Source organism: Chaetodon trifascialis, chromosome 17 (assembly GCF_039877785.1).
Source record: "Chaetodon trifascialis isolate fChaTrf1 chromosome 17, fChaTrf1.hap1, whole genome shotgun sequence".
In the NCBI taxonomy this organism is placed as follows: Eukaryota; Metazoa; Chordata; class Actinopteri; order Chaetodontiformes; family Chaetodontidae; genus Chaetodon; species Chaetodon trifascialis.
The window spans coordinates 11,526,318-11,546,786 of NC_092072.1; the positions used below are offsets into that span (position 1 = coordinate 11,526,318).

General features: G+C 42.7%; 2 protein-coding genes across 2 annotated transcripts; one reads left to right on the forward strand and one right to left on the reverse strand.

Moving 5' to 3' along the window:
* Window positions 1-171: 171 nt before the first annotated feature.
* tdp2b (tyrosyl-DNA phosphodiesterase 2b) lies at window positions 172-3,193 on the forward strand. Its single transcript, XM_070984002.1, has 7 exons — window positions 172-437; window positions 703-827; window positions 957-1,106; window positions 1,303-1,394; window positions 1,764-1,882; window positions 1,982-2,152; window positions 2,334-3,193. Exons 1-7 carry the CDS (start codon window positions 291-293, stop codon window positions 2,613-2,615), a joined length of 1,086 nt encoding a protein of 361 aa, XP_070840103.1. The 5' UTR covers window positions 172-290; the 3' UTR covers window positions 2,616-3,193.
* A 4,654-nt stretch (window positions 3,194-7,847) lies between these two features.
* Window positions 7,848-18,955, reverse strand: tmem64 (transmembrane protein 64). Its single transcript, XM_070985485.1, has 3 exons — window positions 17,446-18,955; window positions 11,529-11,684; window positions 7,848-9,962 (listed from the first exon to the last, which is right to left on the reverse strand). The coding sequence occupies exons 1-3, from the start codon at window positions 18,154-18,156 to the stop codon at window positions 9,771-9,773; spliced, it is 1,059 nt and encodes a 352-aa protein (XP_070841586.1). The 5' UTR covers window positions 18,157-18,955; the 3' UTR covers window positions 7,848-9,770.
* Window positions 18,956-20,469: the final 1,514 nt, after the last annotated feature.

Sequence of the window (20,469 nt, forward strand, 5' to 3'; positions counted from 1 at the left end):
TCGATGAATTTGTAGTTCAAGAAGTAAACAGCACCGAAATAATAGCAACCATCGGTGATATTCATGAGCGCCTATAAGGTTAGATGTGACATAGCCTAGAGTTGTTCAGTGTCAATCATACAAAGCACAGTTTGTTGCACTTGGATTTATTGGAACGAGCAAGCACACCCGGAAACCTTTCATTGGTACACCTGAGGTAACTTGTAGAATCAAGGAATATGAAATGATGTTTACATTTAATTCGACTTCCTCTCGTGTAGTTCTGTAAGAAAAAGTAGTGACCAGAAAATATGGCTTCTACATCCGACTCGGACAAACCGTCAGTTTCTAATGTAGAAGAAAACAGAACTCGCCTCTGCGATGAGTTTGCTGCAGTAGCAGGAACTGACAGCGCTGTGGCTCAGTGCTACCTGGCTGAAAATGACTGGGAGATGGAGGTAACTTATAGAAGCTGCACCAACTGAGGCCTCTCAGATGTTACATTACCTAGTTGGATTAATGTTGCGGCTAGATACGAAATGCTAAAAGCTAGTAGCCAGTATGGCAAATGTTTACTTAAATTCAACAGTGTTGCACCTTAATTCACTTTCATTAGGTCAGCCTCTGATGCTAAAAATGCTAATAAACGTTTTAAAAATTTGCGATGGATTACATAAAAATCTGTAGGAATCTGATTTACGTTACCCTTCGCTTGTCTTGCAGAGAGCTTTGAACTCATTCTTTGAGGCAGACATGGAGAAAGTATTTGAAGTAGAAGATTCCCCAGAGAGAGAGACCGTCCTCAAAACAAAGAGGCAGAAGGTTGAGGAAAAGCCTCCAGGAGACTGGTAAGTCTGCTGTCTTCCCTCCTTCAGTTAACTTGACTGTGTGATCACGTTTACCCATGACTCTCTCTGTTATAGCCAGCCAACACTTCACAAGTCTTAATTAATCAACTGTCTCTGAAAAATCTCCAGTATAGATTTGACTGAAGACAGTGCGGCCTCCACACAAGAACCCACAGAAGAAGATGACGCTAAACTGTCGCTGATCTCCTGGAACGTGGATGGGCTTGATACAGACAACCTCGCAGAACGTGCTCGAGGCCTTTGCTCCTTCATTGTCTTGTAAGCTTGTGTTCAGACTCTGTTAGTCTTTGTCAGCATCACTTGATATTTCCTTTGCTGGGGTTCAATCACCTGTCTACTTGGGGGTAGTGTGTGGCTCAAGACATGCAGAGGCCACACATGGGACAGCCTCTCCAGGTTAGCACATAGAGGAAAGGCACATGATGTTTGAAAAGTGAATCTTCTCTTCATGTAGATACACTCCAGATGTGGTGTTCCTACAGGAGCTGATTCCACCTTACGTGCAGTACCTGAAGAAACGGGCTGTCAGCTACCTAATCTTGGAAGGTACAGTATGTGCGATAGGCCTTTCTCACTGAATACATTCTGCGGAGCACAAGTGTGAATAATAAGATGAATGATGGCTGAATTCCATTTAGCTGCTTCAGTTTCAGGGTTCTAGTATTCTGTGTGCTGGCTCATTGTCACGGCTTACTGGGACACTTAAATGCAACAGAGCCATTACTGATGTTATTAGTAGCACCTGTGCTTTTCCTACTATAAGTTACAATGTCTGCTGTGTAGATGACCTTTGATGTAGATATTCTGTCTTTGTTGGAATGCAGCATGTTGTGCTAAACATGAAAAAAGGCCCCACAGCTATATTATACAGAATATGGGACAAACCGTGGCTGACTTTCCTCTTGTGCTGACCAGGTGGTGAAGAAGGTTACTTCACTGGGATGATGCTGAAGAAGTCACGAGTCAAATTCTTGGAGAGCGAGATAGTGACGTACCCCACCACTCAAATGATGAGGAATCTGCTTGTAGCTCAGGTTCGTGTACACACTTTTGTCCAAATACTCTGTGTCATGTGCTTCAATTCAGCTCACCTTGATGCAAAGCTGGAGTTGGATTCTTCTCTTTGGGATCAGGTGGATTTCAAAGGACAGAAACTTTGTCTGATGACGTCCCACCTGGAGAGCTGCAAAGGCCACGCAGTGGAGCGGATGAAACAGCTGCGAGTTGTGATGCAGAGGATGAGAGAGGCTCCGGATGATGTCACTGTCCTGTTTGGAGGGGACACGAACCTGAGGGACCCCGAGGTGAGTCGTTTCTCTTTGCATCACGTGTGACTTGTAAAAAAATGATGTGCACTGGCTCAGAAGCCCAAATAACGTCTGCAACAATTGGGGGTAACAGCATGCTCATTCCTAAATCTTCCTTCAAAACATGTAATCAAACAGTGTTCCTCTTTGGTAATTACTGCTCTGGGCTTCATCTCAGGTGGCCAAGGTGGGTCTGCCACCCACTGTGTGCGATGTGTGGGAGCGACTGGGAAAGCAGGAGCACTGCCGCTACACGTGGGACACCAAAAGCAACAGCAACAAGACTGTTCCCTTTGTCAGTCGCTGCCGCTTCGACCGGGTCTACCTCCGCCCGGCTACCAAGGACGGCGTTCCACGTCTGGCCCCCGACCACATGGCCCTCGTGGGACTAGAGAAACTGGATTGTGGACGCTACACGAGTGATCACTGGGGAATCTACTGTAGTTTCGCCACTGGGTAGAAATGCTCAACACAATCTAAAACATGCCTATGAAATCTTTTATTTTAGATCAGCTGCTCTCGCTTGTTTGGTATGTTTTACATTCAGAGTGCAGACCTGGTCAGTAACGGATTCAGACCACCGTAACACTCTCCCTGTGAAACAATATGTTCTGATCTCATCTGAGGCTGCTTCCCTGTAAATGATTTGACAAGTTTTATCTTCTAATGTGTCTCGTTGTGTGTCTGTCCTGTCAGAGTCTCTGCTCAAACCAGGAAATGTTTTCCCCCTGAGAACTTTAAGTTGTTCTCTTTTATGTTGGATTAAAACATGAGATTGAAAAACAGTTGTTGATCGGGGAAAGTTCTGAGTTCTGCCAACATTTCATTGTTCTTTTGAATTTCAAAATAAAGTCTGCATTCCCGTTATGGGAAATAATTTGACTGATGGTTAAAGACTACTGTACATCTGTATTTGAGAATCTTTTACTCTACGGTCAGTGCTGTGTGTATGTAGTGCTGACTTGCAACCACTAGATAGCACTACAGAGTTGAAGTGCAATTGTTAAAAAAAGATGTTTTCCATAGTTCAGTATTTACAATAAAAAAAAAAAAGAATTAGATCACTCTTGAGTCTGAATGGTGACTCCAAATTAAACTTAATATTACCTGCTGCATCGTTGTAAGTCAAGCCATTTGTCCTGAAACAGCAAATTCCGTTTTCAGGTTTCATTCAGAACATGGGTTCAACCATATAGTTAGAGTCTAAATATCCATGTAATTAAATGTTATTTTTCTCCTACACAGACATTATTTGGACAAACGTTAAAAGTCTTAACATATGAAAGAGAACAACTTTTGCAAGTCTTTCATCACAGCTATGACCGAATAATAAGTTTAAAGGGAGCCTAGTTGTAATGAACTGAAATGCCATATAATCATTTATTAGTTATGACAGTCATCAGTCATTGCATGCCAAGCTGACCCTGTCACACTAATCATTAGATGGATACTGTGTGCAATGCTTTAATAGTACCTATAATCTCCATTCTATATTATGACCTCAGGTCTACTCCAACCCGGATGTAACCTCCTCCTCGCCGTCTCTGCCAACAAGCTGTCAAGACGTCTCCCTCCCCTCGCTCTGCGATGCGCCCTTCAAATCTGAGTGTTTTCATGTTTGCTCAGCAAGTCGACAGCACCGTTTTTACAGCACAGTCACACAGAGTGAAGAAGAGCTGACCTTAAGAGAGGACACAGATGTGACTCTTCCCTGGCAGCAGGCGTCATCCCAACAGGCCTCCCTCCCTCCTTTGTCCCCTGCTCACTGGTTCCTCCTGATTAGCAAGGACACATGAACCAAGTCTGTCTAGTTCTAACAAATTCACCTAAAGCCAAAAACACTAAGAATGAGCTTTATTTTTTGTCTTCTGAGCCTCATTCTTGTCATACCATCGTCTGGTAACTAAAATTAAAGCCACCATGCCTCAAATCTGACATTTTATTCTCTCTTTCAAATTCAGAACCAGGCCTTTTAAAAGATCCTGGGTTTGTTTGCACCTGCAAAAGAAATCCTGATTTGCAAGGTAGTTTTCAGTTTGAAGTAAGGCTGCAACAAACAATTATTTAATTTTTCAATAACCATTACATTTTAAAAATGGAGAAAAAATTCCATTACTGAAAATGGCTTGTTTTGATATTCAGTTACATCACATTCAACAGCAGAAAATAATATCTGAGAAACTCAAACCAGGATGTGTTCAATTGAAAAATGACTTAAAAATGATTAATAAGAATTATCAAAATAGTTGCACCTGATTTCTTCTGTAGACTGAATAATTGTTTCATTCCTAGTTTTAAGTAGCAGATGTGTTGATAGTCCAGAATAATGCAATTAACTACATGCAGGAAAACAGATTTAAGGTCAGCATGGATGACCAGAGACTGGGTCATACAATGGAAATAAACTGATCTCAGCCTTAAGCCAGCACAGGATGGGTTTTGCATGGAAAATATGGCAAACAACTGCTATGAAGGGAAAATTTAAAAAAAAAAAAAAAAAGGTGTAGATTCTTAACGAAATCACAGAAATCTCAAGTTGCTCCAGGGGTGCACCATTTTTCCCTGAGTGTGCACTACAGCACAGGGAAGGAGAGCAGCAGCAGGTCATAGATGGTACAGATGGAGGCAACAGCTGTCTGGGCCAAGAAAGCGGTCATGTGATCTATCCGTCTGCCTTGAGCAGGATCCCTGTGCCAGAGGCCTATCCCTCCTCCACAAATCCATAAACATCCGCATCATAAGTTTCCCTCTGGAAGGCTGGACGTATTCCAAGATCATTTCACTCATCCTGATTTTTTTTCTTTTGCAATCTCACTCGGAGATGTGTTTTTCAAGCACCGACAAGCCCCACGTTTATATTTTTGGAGTTTTCCTCCAAAAGCGTAGCCTTCAGCGAGAACTAGAGCTTCCATTTGAGGCCCGTCAAAGTGAATGTTCTTGGTTTTGTGTTGGACGTGTGCGTGTGCTGCCGGGGAGGCTCTGGGATGAGGTTCGTCCTTCGAGGCAGGGTTGGATGATGACGGATCGGACACAGATCTGACCCGAGCCCGGAAGAGACGGCGGGTTGTGTGAAGAACGGCAGACGAATTCGTGCTGCAGCTCCTGGTAATAGATGGAGCAATAAAACGCACGAGGAGCCTGCTCTGTTTGACAGATCGGCTGTGGCTGGGTTTTTGTATTTTCTGTTGTATTTGGGGTGTGAGCAGATGGCTGTGGGCAACCTCTCCACTGAATGTGTGTGTGTGTGTGTGTGTGTGTGTGTGTGTGTGTGTGTGTGTGTGTGTGTGTGTGTGTTTGTGTGTGGCACAGCACTGTTGACAAGCAGAATCTATCTGGACCATGTCTGTCAGACACCGTCCACGCCAACAACCACCTCCCCTTGTACAGATAGCTTGTCACAGGCAAGACAAGGGCAAGCGTAAGTGGTGCTCCACTCTCTATCACCACCGCCACATCCATCACTACCTCCCTTCAAAATCGCTGTGACAAACTGCCCCAGAAGCCAGCATTATTTCTGGCCGTACAGTGCGGCTGCTGCTGCTGCATATTTGAGGGCTGACAGTTATTTAGAGGTTTGCAAGATAAGGGAAACCTTCTGAGCGAGAACATTCTGTCTTCCATCACTCTCAGAGGGTCGAGGGGGGAGGCAAGCCAGGTAATATTTAGAGACTCATGCTAGGATTTGGGGGTTATGATGTAGGGTGGGGGTGTGGCAGCTCAACAAAGATGGAAAGCCTCTCAATACATTTCTGTGAAAACATCTGTTGCGAAGTCAAGAGTTCCCCATTGATGCCAGTTATTTCCGGCTGCTTTTCCCGTCTTAAATAACAAGGTTCACAGAAAGTTTAACAAAGGCAAACACGGACCGCGGTTTTCTCAGTATTACATAAAGTATCCTGAGCGGTAAATTATTAAAGACACAGAGGAGTGCCTTAGATACGAGTAAGGCAAAGCTTTGACATTTTGGGAAATGTGCTTACACAGTATCTTTTCTGTGGGACGGTTAGATGAGAAGTTCATGTAAATACTGCTACCGCTGTTATCTGCCAGCAGCTAGTTATCTTAGCTTAGCTTAGCACAAAGATTGGAAACAAGGGGAAAAAGTTAGCATGACTGTCAAATGGTAACAATATCCTCATATCAGTGCCTTAAAAGTTCACTAATTAACATGTCATGTCTGGTTTGTTTAAACTGTACAAACACTAAAGAGACACAGCTAACAGGGGTTGTGTGTTGAGCAACTCTCCAGGATGGTTGCCAAGAAATATTGATCCATAAAAAGGCAAATTGTTGTTCTGTTTTGTTTCTGTACAGATTCAACAAACACGATAGAACTTGATTATCAGTGAAGTGTTGGTAAGTGGATATTGTTTCCAACCTTTGCTAAGTTAAGCTAACAGACTGCTGAATGTAGCCTTACATCAAACAGATATAAAAGTGGTATTAATCTCTCCCAAAATGTTTGGAGTTTTTATAGAAGGTGAGTTTTTACAGTTAAAAAAACAAACAAAAACATTTTTACTTTTTTAACAAAAGTCAGACAGGTTTTATTTTCTCTCTCTCATAAATAACACTGAACAAGCATCGTACAGCGATAAATATCAATATTTATACACTGTAAAATTCTCTGTATTACAAAATACAGCATATGTGTAATGCACTTGATACAGATGGGAAGTATTGCATTTCATAGCACCAGACGAGACCCTTAACTTGATCCTTTAAGTTCTGATATCACACTGTGCTCCTCCGGAACAGTTCAGGTGTGCAGTTACATCGCAGATTCAGGTCTTGTGTGGGTGTCTATGAAATATACTTCCCTTGGGAATCAGTTGTTGCATAACTATATCTAAGATAAGTAGAGCCCACTAGGAAGAACCAAAGTCTTTACTGTAAAACTGCTCATATCTCCATAATCCCAAAATTTCAAAATCCCAGTTGAGACTAAAATATAATGAAGTGTACCCACGGTGGCCGATCAAGGTTCATGTGTTTGATTTTTGCATTAAACATGGCGTAACTTCTTTTCCGCGTCTGAGCAGAACAGCTTCATCGAATCACACTCTGTTTGGAGGGTAGGAACACTTCCTAAAATACGTCGCTGCTGCCAGGTCAAAGACTTGCGAATTTACAACTTTCTCGACAGGAACTGAGAAAATGTTTTCCCACGCCTTAAAAGTGAGAGAGCAGTGAGCAAGCCATAAAATGCACTCATCTCTCTCTGCGTAAACTTTCAAATTCAAGTAAGAGACTGGAAAAACGCCTGGGATGGGGTCTGATGTGACAGGAGCGAGAGGCTGATGGCTAAACATCAATCAGCGATCAGCAGGTTTAGACTCTCCAAAGAAGGTGCTGCGAATCTGAACAAGCTGTTCTGATCGCAGACGTGTGTGTGTGTGTATGTGTGTGTGTCCTCAACATTGGCAGCGCAGAAAAGTCCGTCAGAGGCAGCGGCAGCTAACAGGCAGGCTGAACACGGTAACACAAACCTGGGAATATTGACACTCAACCTTACAGTGGAACATGGATCGACGAACAACTCCAATGCACTTTTTGCTCATTTTTGAGAGAAAAACCTTAAACACTGGTAGTAAACAGCTATTCCCAACACTGGCCTAAAGATCTTATTGGTGGGACTTCTATCATATATATATATATATATATATATATATATATATATATATATATATATATATATATATATTTGCTTCCAAACATTATTGCTAAATTCACAGGAAGGGGCCCTTTCAACCAACATTTAGCATGAAAATAAGTCTACAGCTTTCAGAGGACTGACAGCATGGAATGTGATTGGGAGAACATTAAATCTGGACTTTGAACACAAAATAGAAAAAAAAAAAAAAATACAGTAGTACAAAAACTAAAATGAAAAAAGAAAAACGTTGTGCCAGCATTACAAAACAGGCTTCTGTGACCAAATACAGGGACAAAAAGATGGATATTTCATATAGGAGCCCTTATTATTCCTCAATCAGACTTAGTCTGAGGAGCAGCATCACAATAATTCATGTAAAAATAAAAAGTATTATCACATTCATCACTTAGTGTCTATGTTGTGTTTGATTGTCGGCTTCTGAGACACATCAGGTTCCACTTTTGACCAACCAAACCCCTTCCTAGTTTTGCTTCTGTATGAAAATAATGCTTGTCTGTTATAGCGGACTGTGCAAAAGAACCTACAGCATGACAGCTTTGTTGTTGTATTACTAAGAGCTAAAACACAAAAAACTGTTCACAGATCATTTCTATAATTCCCAGAAACATTAAGTATTAAAATAAGTCATGAGTGACGCGTAGCCTCAGCTCAGGTGGGGCCAGCGTCACGGCGTCTGATCAGCCTTATCAAATTATGGCACATAAAAAATGACAGCCTCTTCACCTCATGCAGCTTACTCGTCGATAATGTCAGTCAAACCTTAAATGAACAGACTTAGGTTTGTGTTATTTTGTATGCATGAGAGTGTTTCTGATTAGTTTGGTTTCAGCACTGAAATATGACATTCATGCCATTTTGTCACCATTCTTCATATTGCACAGAACTGAAGATGATATTAAGCAAAACCTATGTAATAATCCTAACGAATCGTCTCACAGTCAAATGAAATTGTAAAACGAAAACAAATAAAAAACACCGACGGGAAAGCTTGACATCTGAGTTTCGGCTCGCCGTGGGAATCTTTTGTAGCAGAACATGTGGCTGTGCTGCCGAGGAGCTGGTCACACTGCACTTCAACTTTCCTGGCAGAGACACTCCCGAGTCTCCTGCTGTGAAATCTCCTCTCCTCTCCAGCTGCTCTTATCAAAACTGCAGAAGTGCTAAAATAATCTCCGGGCAGACAAGGCCAATTCAGCTGATGTGGTCGTAAGCCAGCAGGAATCACAGAGTCAGAGAGGCCGGTAATGAACCTCTCTCCATAGTCCAAAAATAAGACACTTGAACACAAATGAACTGCACTAAACTGCCAAATCTTTCAAAGATACTAATAATGCCCTTATTATTTGCTCTGTGAATTAGCACTGGATGAAGACAACTCATAAAATCTCTTCAAATAAAAAAAAACAGATGTAGAATGAAAGAAAGGTGCATAGGTTGGCATTCGTCTGACATTGAAATGGAAAAAAACAATTCCTTGGTTCTCTAGAAAGCTTCCAGATTGCACATTCATAGTGTTAGCAGGCAGTTAACGCCAGGCTATTCTTTTAAATGACTCACTCACTCACTCACTCAGCCACCTCTGATAATCTCTAAACATCATTATTTCATTGACATCTCCTGTAACAGAGTAAATGTTAAGAAGTACCTTAATGAAAATAATTAAGAAAAACTAAAAGAAAACCTCCCAACGTGATATACTGCTCAAACGTCTCCATCAGCACCCTTTTCCTCAAAGGTGCGTGGTCCCACTCTTGTAAAACACCGTGCCGACTAACGACATACGCTTCAGGGTGGTCAGGATACAATGTTGAAACTCATAAACCACACCGCCACCATGTTTCAGACACCGTCTAAACTCAGCGGGTTCCCTCAAGCTCTGCGGCCGTACAATTCGGTGACCGAGCCGCACGAGCTCGCTGCCTCGTGTCAGCTGGTGGCTCACACCACGTTAATGCAGTTTCCGCCGCCAGCCGTCGCCCTCTTGCTGCAGTAGGTGAAGCCGCCGTGATTGGCGGAGGAGCCGTTCATGTGTGACGACTTCAGCTCCATCTGGCAGGCGGCGATGGCTGCGTTGAGCTCTACCTGAGCCCGGTGCACCACGTAGAACATCAGGCCGATGCTGATGACGATCTGCAGGGGACAGAGGAGGATGTGCGTTCAACTCGGCTGCACACAGCAGTCATTTCTGCTTTGACCGCTCTTCTAGTCATTATGGAGGTTTCATTTATATGTTTCATTTTCTGTGTGCGACACTGCATCAAACTCTTTGTGATCATTGTAATTTAAAGCCTAGTTTGATATTTTTGAAAGAACATAGCTTTTCTTTTCTTGCCGTGAGTTAGATGAGAAGACCGATGCCATTTTCATATCTGTACAATAAACATGAAGCTCCAACCAGCAGCCTGTTAGCTTAGCTGAGCTTAGCACAGCACAGACTGGAGACAGTTTTAGCAGAAGGTAACAAAGTCTTTTAACTGGCACATCTTAACATGCTATATCTCGTGTAAAAAACTACAATTTGTCATTTTATGGGGGCTATGTGCCAGACTAGGCTGGGCGGTTGCCAGGCAACCCTTGAAGACTGGATAACTTGGAAGTTACTGTGTCCCAAAATGTCAAACTATCCCTTAAAGGTAATATGAGGATTGCCAGGATTGCCAAGGCACTGAAAACTGGGTCGACAGCTGGCTGTAACTTCTGAATACAACAGTGGAAACATTGAATTTTATAACAACACTGACAAAGAAACTGATCTAGTGTGGATAGTTTGTGTGGTCCGTACTGGCCATCTGGTTCATCTGATCAGTCTCTGTCTCTGTTCATAAGTGAAGTTAATGTGCTACAAACAAAAAATAGAACAAATAAGAATTCATATGCTTCAAGATACCCTGTTTGTTTCTATATACAGCATCAGTCATTGAAAACGTTTGTGCGTGTTTGATGTGTATCCTGGTTGATACACAACAGTAAGAGATAACTGGGCTTAATCAGCTATTCCAGATGGACGGTCCCACCACCAGTGTTAAAAAAAGCTTCTTTGGTTTAAGGCCAGTTTTCCATTTGGAGCTTTCAGTTCTGCATGAAACACTGATACCTACTTAATCTTCAACTGATCCTTGACCTCTGACCCCTGTGAGCCTGTCAAATGCTGCACTCAGAAATGATCCCTGAGCACCTGTGAGGACTACATGAAGCCGAACAGGTGCTGGTGATGTGGTGCCAGCTTCAAACGACGTTTGGTGAGCTGAACAGAACTGCAGCATATTTTACACATGTACATAAGGCTAAGCAATCCCACTCTAGACGTTCATGGAACTAAAGGCTTAAGGGAAGGGCAGATGTCAGTGAGTGCACTTGGATAAGGTTTGACAGGCTTGGTCGACGAGAGGTATTTTGATTATAAGAGGAGAAGAAAGCGCTGAAGCATCCTTTTGAGGTCAAGGGTGTGGCTACATGTCAGCTAACTATGATCAACAACTTCAGCTTCACTCAACACTGCTGTATAAATGGCATTTTGGAATTTCCCTTCGTGGGACTAATAAAGAATATTGAATTGAATGAGCCAAAGCAGGTTTTTCCTGTTGCCATCTCAAAGGCCAGGTGAGCTTAATTACGTACCTGGTTGGTCGATGACACGCTGCTGAGCACAAAACAAAGAGCCTCTTCACACCTAACGTATTATCATCATCAGCTCACCTGCAGGCTGAACACAAAGTAGCCGCTGACGCTCTGCTCAGCGATGACATCCTCCATGGTGCGAAGCGTGGTGCCCAGGTAGGAGTTGAGAAGCTGAGTGGGCAACAGACCCACCGAGGAGGCCACCAGGTAGTTTGGCAAGGACACATCTGTGATCTTAAAATGGAGAAGGGTTAGGGTTAGCAAAAGTCCTTTCTAAAAAACGACTCTCGTCTTGACCTGAGACTTACGTGCAACACTTCCTCCAAAGTTTTGTTGTTTTTTCATATATTTTGTTTGAGTTAAACTACCACAGTTGGGCAGACATATACACAAAAAGATGATGTGTTGATAAAAGCTGCAGCAAATGTATTAAAAATTGCAAGATCTGCTTGGGCTGGTAAACAGATTCTGAATATGCTCTTGTGTAATTAGCCTGAACCACGACATGCCATCAAACGTCCAGCTCAGTGTTTCATTTCATATCTCATTACAACCACCTAAATATAAACAAGTGTCTGCGCCGCTGTCACCCTTGATCCCTTGATTAAGTGATGACATAAGCCGATGTGTCTGCGCCGGGTGTGTGACGATGTGACCTTGGCAGTGTGTGCACTCTGACTGCACTGTGGCTGATAGCGGTGTGTCTGGAGCCGTGGTGTGGTGCTGGAAGACCCCGTCTCAGCTGAAATGTTATCAGAGCTGGAAAATGTTTATGCTAGATCCTGCCCAAGTGTCTCTTCATAGTAAGAGATCCTAAACCCCTTCTTGTTATCACATTACAGTGACAAGAGCCTGAGTTACACTTTATGTGACACTGACGTTATCAAAACCTGGCTAATCAAGCTAATGCTATCAACCTCTTCTTCCTCAGTATGTTTAGCTGAGCATTTCTTTCCTCCATGCAATCATGTAAGAGGCCTTTCTCCTTCAGAGACGAGCACCGGTTTGTCCACACCATGAGTCAACACAGCCCAAACAACTTCAGCCCATCTCTGAGATAAGACATATGAGCCTGTGAGAGCTGTAGAGCAAGAAAAGCCATGGACTCTTCCTCCCAGCCATCATCCCTGAGTTGAGAAGCACACGTCCTCTGAAACCTCTTTCCACCCAGTGTATGCAGCTGTCTTACGACCAAGGAAGGGCTGGTCGTTGGTATTTTTATAACGGCACGGAGAATTCCCACTGAACCTCCTACACACTTCTGCAAGCCTGTGTATCAAGACAAACTGCAAATTCAAGTGAAAAACACTCCATCCTAGGCTTGACCTGATTTATTCAGCAGCAATGCAGGTTTGAATCTGTGCTCGTAAACAAAAACAGGAAGTAGGGTATGTTGACTGCATAGTAAATTTCAGGGTGGCTTCTGTGATGCTGTATCCCTCCTCTTATCTGCGCACGGTTTACCCTTTGTAACGAAAGGTGAAGCACAGGGGGTAATTATCCTATCTACAAGCTGCACAAACATGTCTGCCTGTGTATAGGGTCCTATAAATTACACCATGAATTCTCTAACTGCTTCATCAGCTCATTATGACAAGCAGAGGGAGGAAGACAGGCCAGGGAGCAGTTTTAAAGGTTATAATGTGTAATGAAACACACATGGAGACCTGAATACATCCACTTCGTCCGCAAAGGGTTCACAAACATTTTTCCTGTGCTGTCCCATTGTTTTGCTAACTGCTGCAGTCTGTGTGTCGTTTTAGGTTACCCGCTATAATGTAGCAGCATCCACTTCAGCAGAAAGAAGCGGGGGGCACGGTGAAATGTAGCCTCGTCCACAGAAAGTGCTTACCAAGGGCAGAGCACACGACATATTCCACCGTGAGCCGGTATGGGTGTAGAAGTACCCACCCACGGCTAGTTTCACCTTTTATTGTTGAGAATAAAGATCATAAAGATACAATATCAGCAAAGCTTAATAATGACTCTCCAGGTAAGATAAATTATGATACACAGTGTGATGCTGAGCTGGGTTTGAAACCGCTCCAGGCTGGGAAGTGACAATGTAGCAGAGGAGACAGGCAAACTGGGGGATTCAGCTTATTAGCCTGCTTCTGGCAGGCTGGCTAAACTCCCCAGTGAAGGCTGCACACTGACATTCACTTCACCAGCAGGAGAAAAAAATAAAATCACACTTACGTGGTGTGGTTTGTGTGTGAGACTGATTTTCTCCAGTTCAACCAGCTTTGAATGATGGTTCATAATGACTGTTTATTTGGCCACTTGATGACTGTTTCTGCACTGATATCAAATGTCCATGCATTTGGACATATCCACAAAATCAACCAAAGAGTGGAAGGCAATACACAGGCAGCAGAAAAGGGTAAACAGCAGCTACTCAATTGCAACATCATCACCACACCTTCTCATTACTGTGAATTCTTCAGATAATCAGTTGCTATATTCACACATGGGTTCATGATCAGGAAGAAGAGGCAGGTAAAAGTCCAGTTCAACTCACACATTTGCATTCTCACATTAAAGCTCCTCCTGGTAACATCTAGATAAGGTTACAGTGCATGTGTGAATGACGCTAAAATGATGTCTCAATAAAACAGGTGTGGAAATAAGGACTTTGATATGTGAGATTAGCCCCCAAAAAATGAAACAAAGGCTCTCAAAATATGTAAACCAAAAGTATGTCAAAGGGAACGATCTCAAACGCCATGACAATGAGTCGAGCACAAACAAGCTGCATTTTCAAAGGCAAACAGCTGTCATAAGTTGAAACTAACCCACAGAAATATGACAAATTCAAACTGGCATAGAACTAAATATGGCCTCCTTTTTGGAGCTGTTGTGCTTCAGCTGCTTGAAAACTGATGTCCTCTTTCATAGTTTATTTGCTTGTAGATAATGACCCAGAGCAAGCTCAAAAAGAGTATTTTACAAGGCTGTCAATTAACCAGCCTTTTAATTTCACCCTGGCAAACAGATTGTGCAGCCAGTGACAGCGGCAGCAGCTGGGCAACACAGCACCAAAAGCCCGTCCCTTTGACTTTGATACCTTATCTTCACCTCTGCAGATCAGAACAGTAAGTTCAATGTTGTAACTACAGTTAAAGCTTGAGCTGCGATCCTGGCATAAGTGGGACATTTCAACCTTTGGACACAGAACTACAGTATGTCCTAACCATGAGCCGAAAGTATGAACCAATGACAAACAGAAGCCATTTAAGTCAGTCAGGCAAAGAAAGACCATCTGCTAGGTGTGTAAGTCCTGCTCAAAAAAGAAGCCTTTGAACAGGTGGGCTTATGTGCTGACCATCATGTGGGACGAATGCAAAGGAATCGTTCATTGTCAGCATTACAAACTGTCTTACGCTTGTTTTGGAGCTTAAATTTAATCCTTAAGTATTAAGTATCCAGAGTGCCATCACAAACACGTTTCTTAATCATACACCTACATTTGAGACACCAACGTCAATGCCAACAATGGAGGAACAGACTCTGCTTCAGCCCCATCCTCCATTCTAATTCATTCACACATAAATTATCTCAGATTTTTAAGAGCACGTCAACAGGTCAGCTCCTGTCTCTAATCGCCTACTTTCTTTGGTTCGCACTCAAATCGCTGCCTCACTGCTCAGCTGCAAAGTCGCACGCCAAGCATTTGAATTTGAGATGGTTCTCGAGTACCAGCCAATCAGTAAATGACAGGTGCAGCACAAATGTTTATGCCTGCAGTACTTCTTGCACCTGCAGACAGCCAGCTGATCACTGGGATGAGCTCACCTCGCTGCTGGCTGATGACTATTCTCACTTGGCTGAAAGTGTTCTCTTAGTCTAAAATAATGCTGTAATAAAATAATGCTTCTCAAATGTGAGGATTTGATGCTTTTGTTTGTCACATGTGACAGACAACCGAATATTTTTGGACTGTTGAATAAACAGGCACTCTGAACATATCTGCACAGGAAGTCACAAGCCACAACAGATTTTCTTACTTCCTGTAATTAACATTTTGCACCTCTATGAATAACAATGAGGACAGACAAATGATTAGAAACAGCTTTCAGTATAATGAAATCAAGTGTAAAACTTCCAACAACTATGGCCTCGACATGCAGAGCTGGGTCAATAAAGCTCTGATTTGCATAATGTGTGTTTATATAGAACCGTCAAAAGCCAAAGCCAAATCCATACAGCCGAGAAATGCAGTAAGCAAATCACTCACCCAAGAAAACTTACTGGTTGTGCAGCATGCAATTACTGTGCTTGTGAAACTCACTTGCGTCATCTTCTTTTGCCTGCCTCAGGCCTGTGCATCAACTCCTTCATGCTTTAAGCTATAAATGCCTTTCAAGTTCCCCACTTTGCATCCACTTCTGGATGTTTGTGCTGCTGCTGATTTCTGCCTTCAACACTATTTGATTCTCTTCTCGCCAGATGTTTCCATAGACAAAGTGCAATCTCCCTCTTCCTTAGACACATTTCTATGCAATTTATATTTGAGTCATTTTAAAATAATGTATTCTATGAGAGTCAATTTGACCAGCCACACATCTCAACTCAGAAAACGTGTGTTCATATAAAGCAGGTACTGATGAATACATCAGTACCAAACAAAACAACACCGACTCTGAACCACACATGTACACAGATGGACGATGTTTCATCCCAGTCAGACCTTCATCAGGTCAAAATGTTTGTATATTGATGTGTAGACATATGCTGTGCACATTAGCTTGCAGTTACCTGTTTATATACAAAGAATACAAGCAGGCACAGTTTTCTATTGTGCAAAACCTGATACTGTTAGTGCACTGCAGTAACAAATACTTCATTTCAATTTTCTCCATTTTTGCAGCCTCATACTTTCAATATTTAGTGTTAACAACTTTGTGGATATTATTTAGGAGACAGGCTAATGTAGGACAATCGTGAAGGGAACCAATCTGAAAATGCGGTACTGATGAGGCATTTACAGCTCAATGTCAGCAATACTGGTGCACCTGGAGAGCTTTTTTGCAGCAGTATGGCTCAAATTACTCTGGAGATCTAAACCTGGATGGCTACATGACATGAGGTTCACCCTCGGGTCAGTATTCTTCATTAATCATTCAATTACAAATGGCATAACTTTTTTCATGTTGCGTGACCTCCCAGCTGATTTTCTACAATACAGGAACACAACCCTCGAGGCTTTTACTATTTGGAGGTATCAATGGGTTGACTAAAAAGGGTAATCAGCGAGCATAAATTATTCATGCCATGTATGAAGGTCAAGGGCCTCAGGTTAATCATGAGTGCAGCAGAAAGCAATATCCTGATGCTGTTCAGCTTCATTATGTAGGTCACATGGTGCTTGTTGCCTTGACCAATGACTTCAGATTCACCTCACAGAAAGTCAATGATTTGGTCTACATTATGATCAGCTGATCACTTTTGAGTTCGGAAACAACACCGCTCCTAATACAAAACCCCAAAACTAGGACTGATAGTTCAAACTGATAAAGTAATTGATGTCCTGAGGCTACAGCAGATTTCATTTCATAGGAGCACTTCCACTATCTACAAGAGGAATGAGTTTCCTTTCTCTGGAGACTGGCCTTATATTATTTGCTTTTAGACTGTGGTCCTGCCTTGAATAGTCAAGTAACAGATCAACCACAACTAAGCTGATTAACATCTACATGTGATACTCCCTGTCTCTTCCCTGAGACCGATTTCTGGCTAGTTATGATTTCCCCTGTGTGGTAGGTTGGGCCAGCAATAAGATTTTTTTTTATACTAAAATTTAAAAAGGTCACAGGTTTGATTCTTGTGGCTGCAAATGATCTGTCGAACCGTCCTCCAGTGGGGAGATGAGCTCTCTGCTCCTGACTAGTGCACTGTTGTTTAAACTCATTTGAGATTACAATGGACAACACATGACTGTCTAAAGTATGTCTGAGGAGAAAAGGAAAAGCTGGTTAAGTGTTTCCATACTCACCGAGAAAACTGCATTTTGGAGCCCAAAAGGTATGGGGGTGAGTCTCGCTAAGGCCACAACTTTGAGTCCACTTCCTCCCTCCACCACTCGTATGACAGCACTGAGCTGTTCACTGTTCCCGACCTTGTTCAACACCCAGTCAGTCAATAGTCGCTTGCACACCAGGTGTGCCACAAAGGTCCCTATTAAAACCCCCACCATAACAAGTCCCATGCCCAGCACAAAGCCGTAGAGGTAGCCAGCTGCCACATTAAGAACAATATATCCCCATCCACACGGGAAAGATACAATAATCAAACCAACTATAAACAGCAGGGCTCCGACGAAGCTGTCCAAGCTCTCCACCCAGAGCAGGAGGTCCTTGAGGTACTGGCGCACGAGGGCAACAGAGGAGAAGCACACAGCAGTCAGGATGCATGCCAGCAGGGCGCTCTTGAAGCAGAAGGTGGTGATACAGCATGGGTGCCTGAACTCTCCACTGCTGCTGAAGGTCGTCCCCCCTGTGGCACCAACAACCTCAGGGTCTCCATCTGACTTCCCTATGCTGGCCCCTGTCTCATCAAAGGCGCTGCATATCAGGATGTCAATTTTGTCACAGTCATCTGTGGCGGTCCTCTGCAGCCAGCGGTTTAGCTGAATCTGCGCCTTGCCCACAGCATGTTTGACGAGCTTGGCAAAAAGCTGCACGGTCGTGGACCCTGACATTGACATGTTGGTCCTCAAATAAGCTCTGGGGACCGGCGGCAGGGAGCAGATGAACTGTCCGACCTGGGGACAGATGTGGCGTTTGAGATTCCCAGACAGTCTTCACATCCAGCGGAAATTCATGTCTAGAAATAGTAATTTGTTGAGCTTCGACAGAGGCGAGTATTTATTAACTTAAGAAGATGGCTTCAGCAGTGGCAGCCCATTGCTATGCAACTCTGAGCGCAACCGTGTAGTGAGACAGAAAGATAAAACCGTCACTCTCCTTGGCCATTACATGAATTGTCCAATTTAACCAGTGTTTATCTTGGGTACACTAGCTGGGCATGGTGCCAGTCCAATGACTTAAACCTGCCAGTTTTGTAGTCTCTGTCTGAAACACTCGCCATATTCAGAGTTGTCACCCCTCAGCTCAGGACAACGTAGTCAGCGGATGGAGGGAGCTGTCAGAGCAAGAGAGCGACGAGCTGCGAGGACACTGACGAAACAATCCAACACTTCTTCAGACCGAGATGACGAGAATCGAAGCGGTGCAAGGGTCTCAACTTTTATGACTCCGCCAGCATTGCCCACCCAGCTAACGTCAACACACTAGCATAGACCACTGCGAGGCTAACTTACTCCTGTCGTTAGCTGCATAACTCTCAGCGTGGATAAAGTACATCGTTGCGTTTCAGAGACTAAACCGCCGAAGCTGGCCTCCTCGTCCGCTTCTCCCGGACAGCAGCGCGGTATACAAGACGCGGAACTCGGGCATGAAAAACCAGTTTTCTCTTTCTCTGCTAGCTGGGTGTTGCTGTTCCTCTCGTCGCATTCCTTCCACAGTGGAGGCTGCAACTGTTGTCGCTGTTAAAGCTATTCATACCGACCACTGTTTGTGTCCCAGAATGCAAAGTAACCCCAGCCCCCGTGACCGGCCGATAGACGTTTTAATCCAATCAGAGCGCTCTGATTGTAATCGCGAGATTTTCGCGGGATCTCACGACAAATTATGTTTGTTTTGTATCAATTATCTGGGGATGGTTTCTGCTGTCCTCCACAGTGCTGCCACATAAGCAGAATTAACTACCGCAGCTGTGCCGTGATGTGTGAATTAATTCACCTACAAATTTTATTTATTTACTTTATTTAGATTCGATCACTTGAATTAATAGGGCTTTCAAAGCTAACTACATATCCAAGTGACAAAGCTCTACAATGAGAGGCAGTTAATCAATTAGGAAGCAGTGGGTGCACTTAGATCTTTTACTTACATTTAAAGCTATTAATATAATATACAACTACACTTCATGTACAAATCAATTAACATGAATTCTAATGGAGCTTGCAGAAGTAGAGCTGTATTGATTTTTTTATACTGTGGGTGAACCATCAGCTTTATGAGTTGATCATATGTTTCAACACAAATGTATCCTGCGAGATGAATGTGGTTTTGAAAATACGATATTCTGAAACGTAGTTGAGTAGATATATTAAGTCAAATGGAAACACTTGTAAGTGAGCCTACAAGTCCCTCAACATTTCTTTTAAGTGCAGTGCTTGAGGGAATGTCCATATTTACCTTCAGAGAAACATATATTCTTAAGAAGAATATATGTTTATAAACTATGCTGAAATTAGCAATGGTGTAAATACTAACATCCTTTGTCCAAGTAAATGTTGCACAACATTCAAATACTCCATTACAAGCAAAAGTCTTGAATTCAAAGCTTAACTCAAGTAAACATAAGTATTACAAGCATAATATACAAATAGCAGGCTGCCGAAAGCACATATATATTGGATTATTGGATAATCATTGATGTACTAACATCTTTAATGTACTCTGTAGAGTTTGTTTATGTATTTATGACCTGCAATGTACCTATTAATTGCAGGAGTAAGATAGGTGTAGTAAAATAAAAACTACAATATTTCCCTTTGAAATGTAATTGAGTTGATGTATAAAGTAGCACACAGCACCTCAAAGTGTACTTTCCACCAGTGTTAGAAGAACATATGTGGATAAACTGTAATGAAAATTAACAGTGGTGGAAGAAGAACTCACATCATTTACTCGAGAATGGTAGAAGTAATACCATAATGCCCAAATACTCCATGTTACTTAAAACATGCATTATCAACTGAATGCACTCAAAGTAGGCCACCAAAAGCACACATTATGCAGAATGGCCTCATTCAGAGAGATGTGATTAATATTATTGTATCGTTACCACTGACAAATTACCATGTAAGCAGCATTATTTTTGTGGGGGTTGAGGTGGAGCTAATTTTAGTTACTTAATGTAGGCTGATGTTAGGTTGTTAAGTGCATGATAA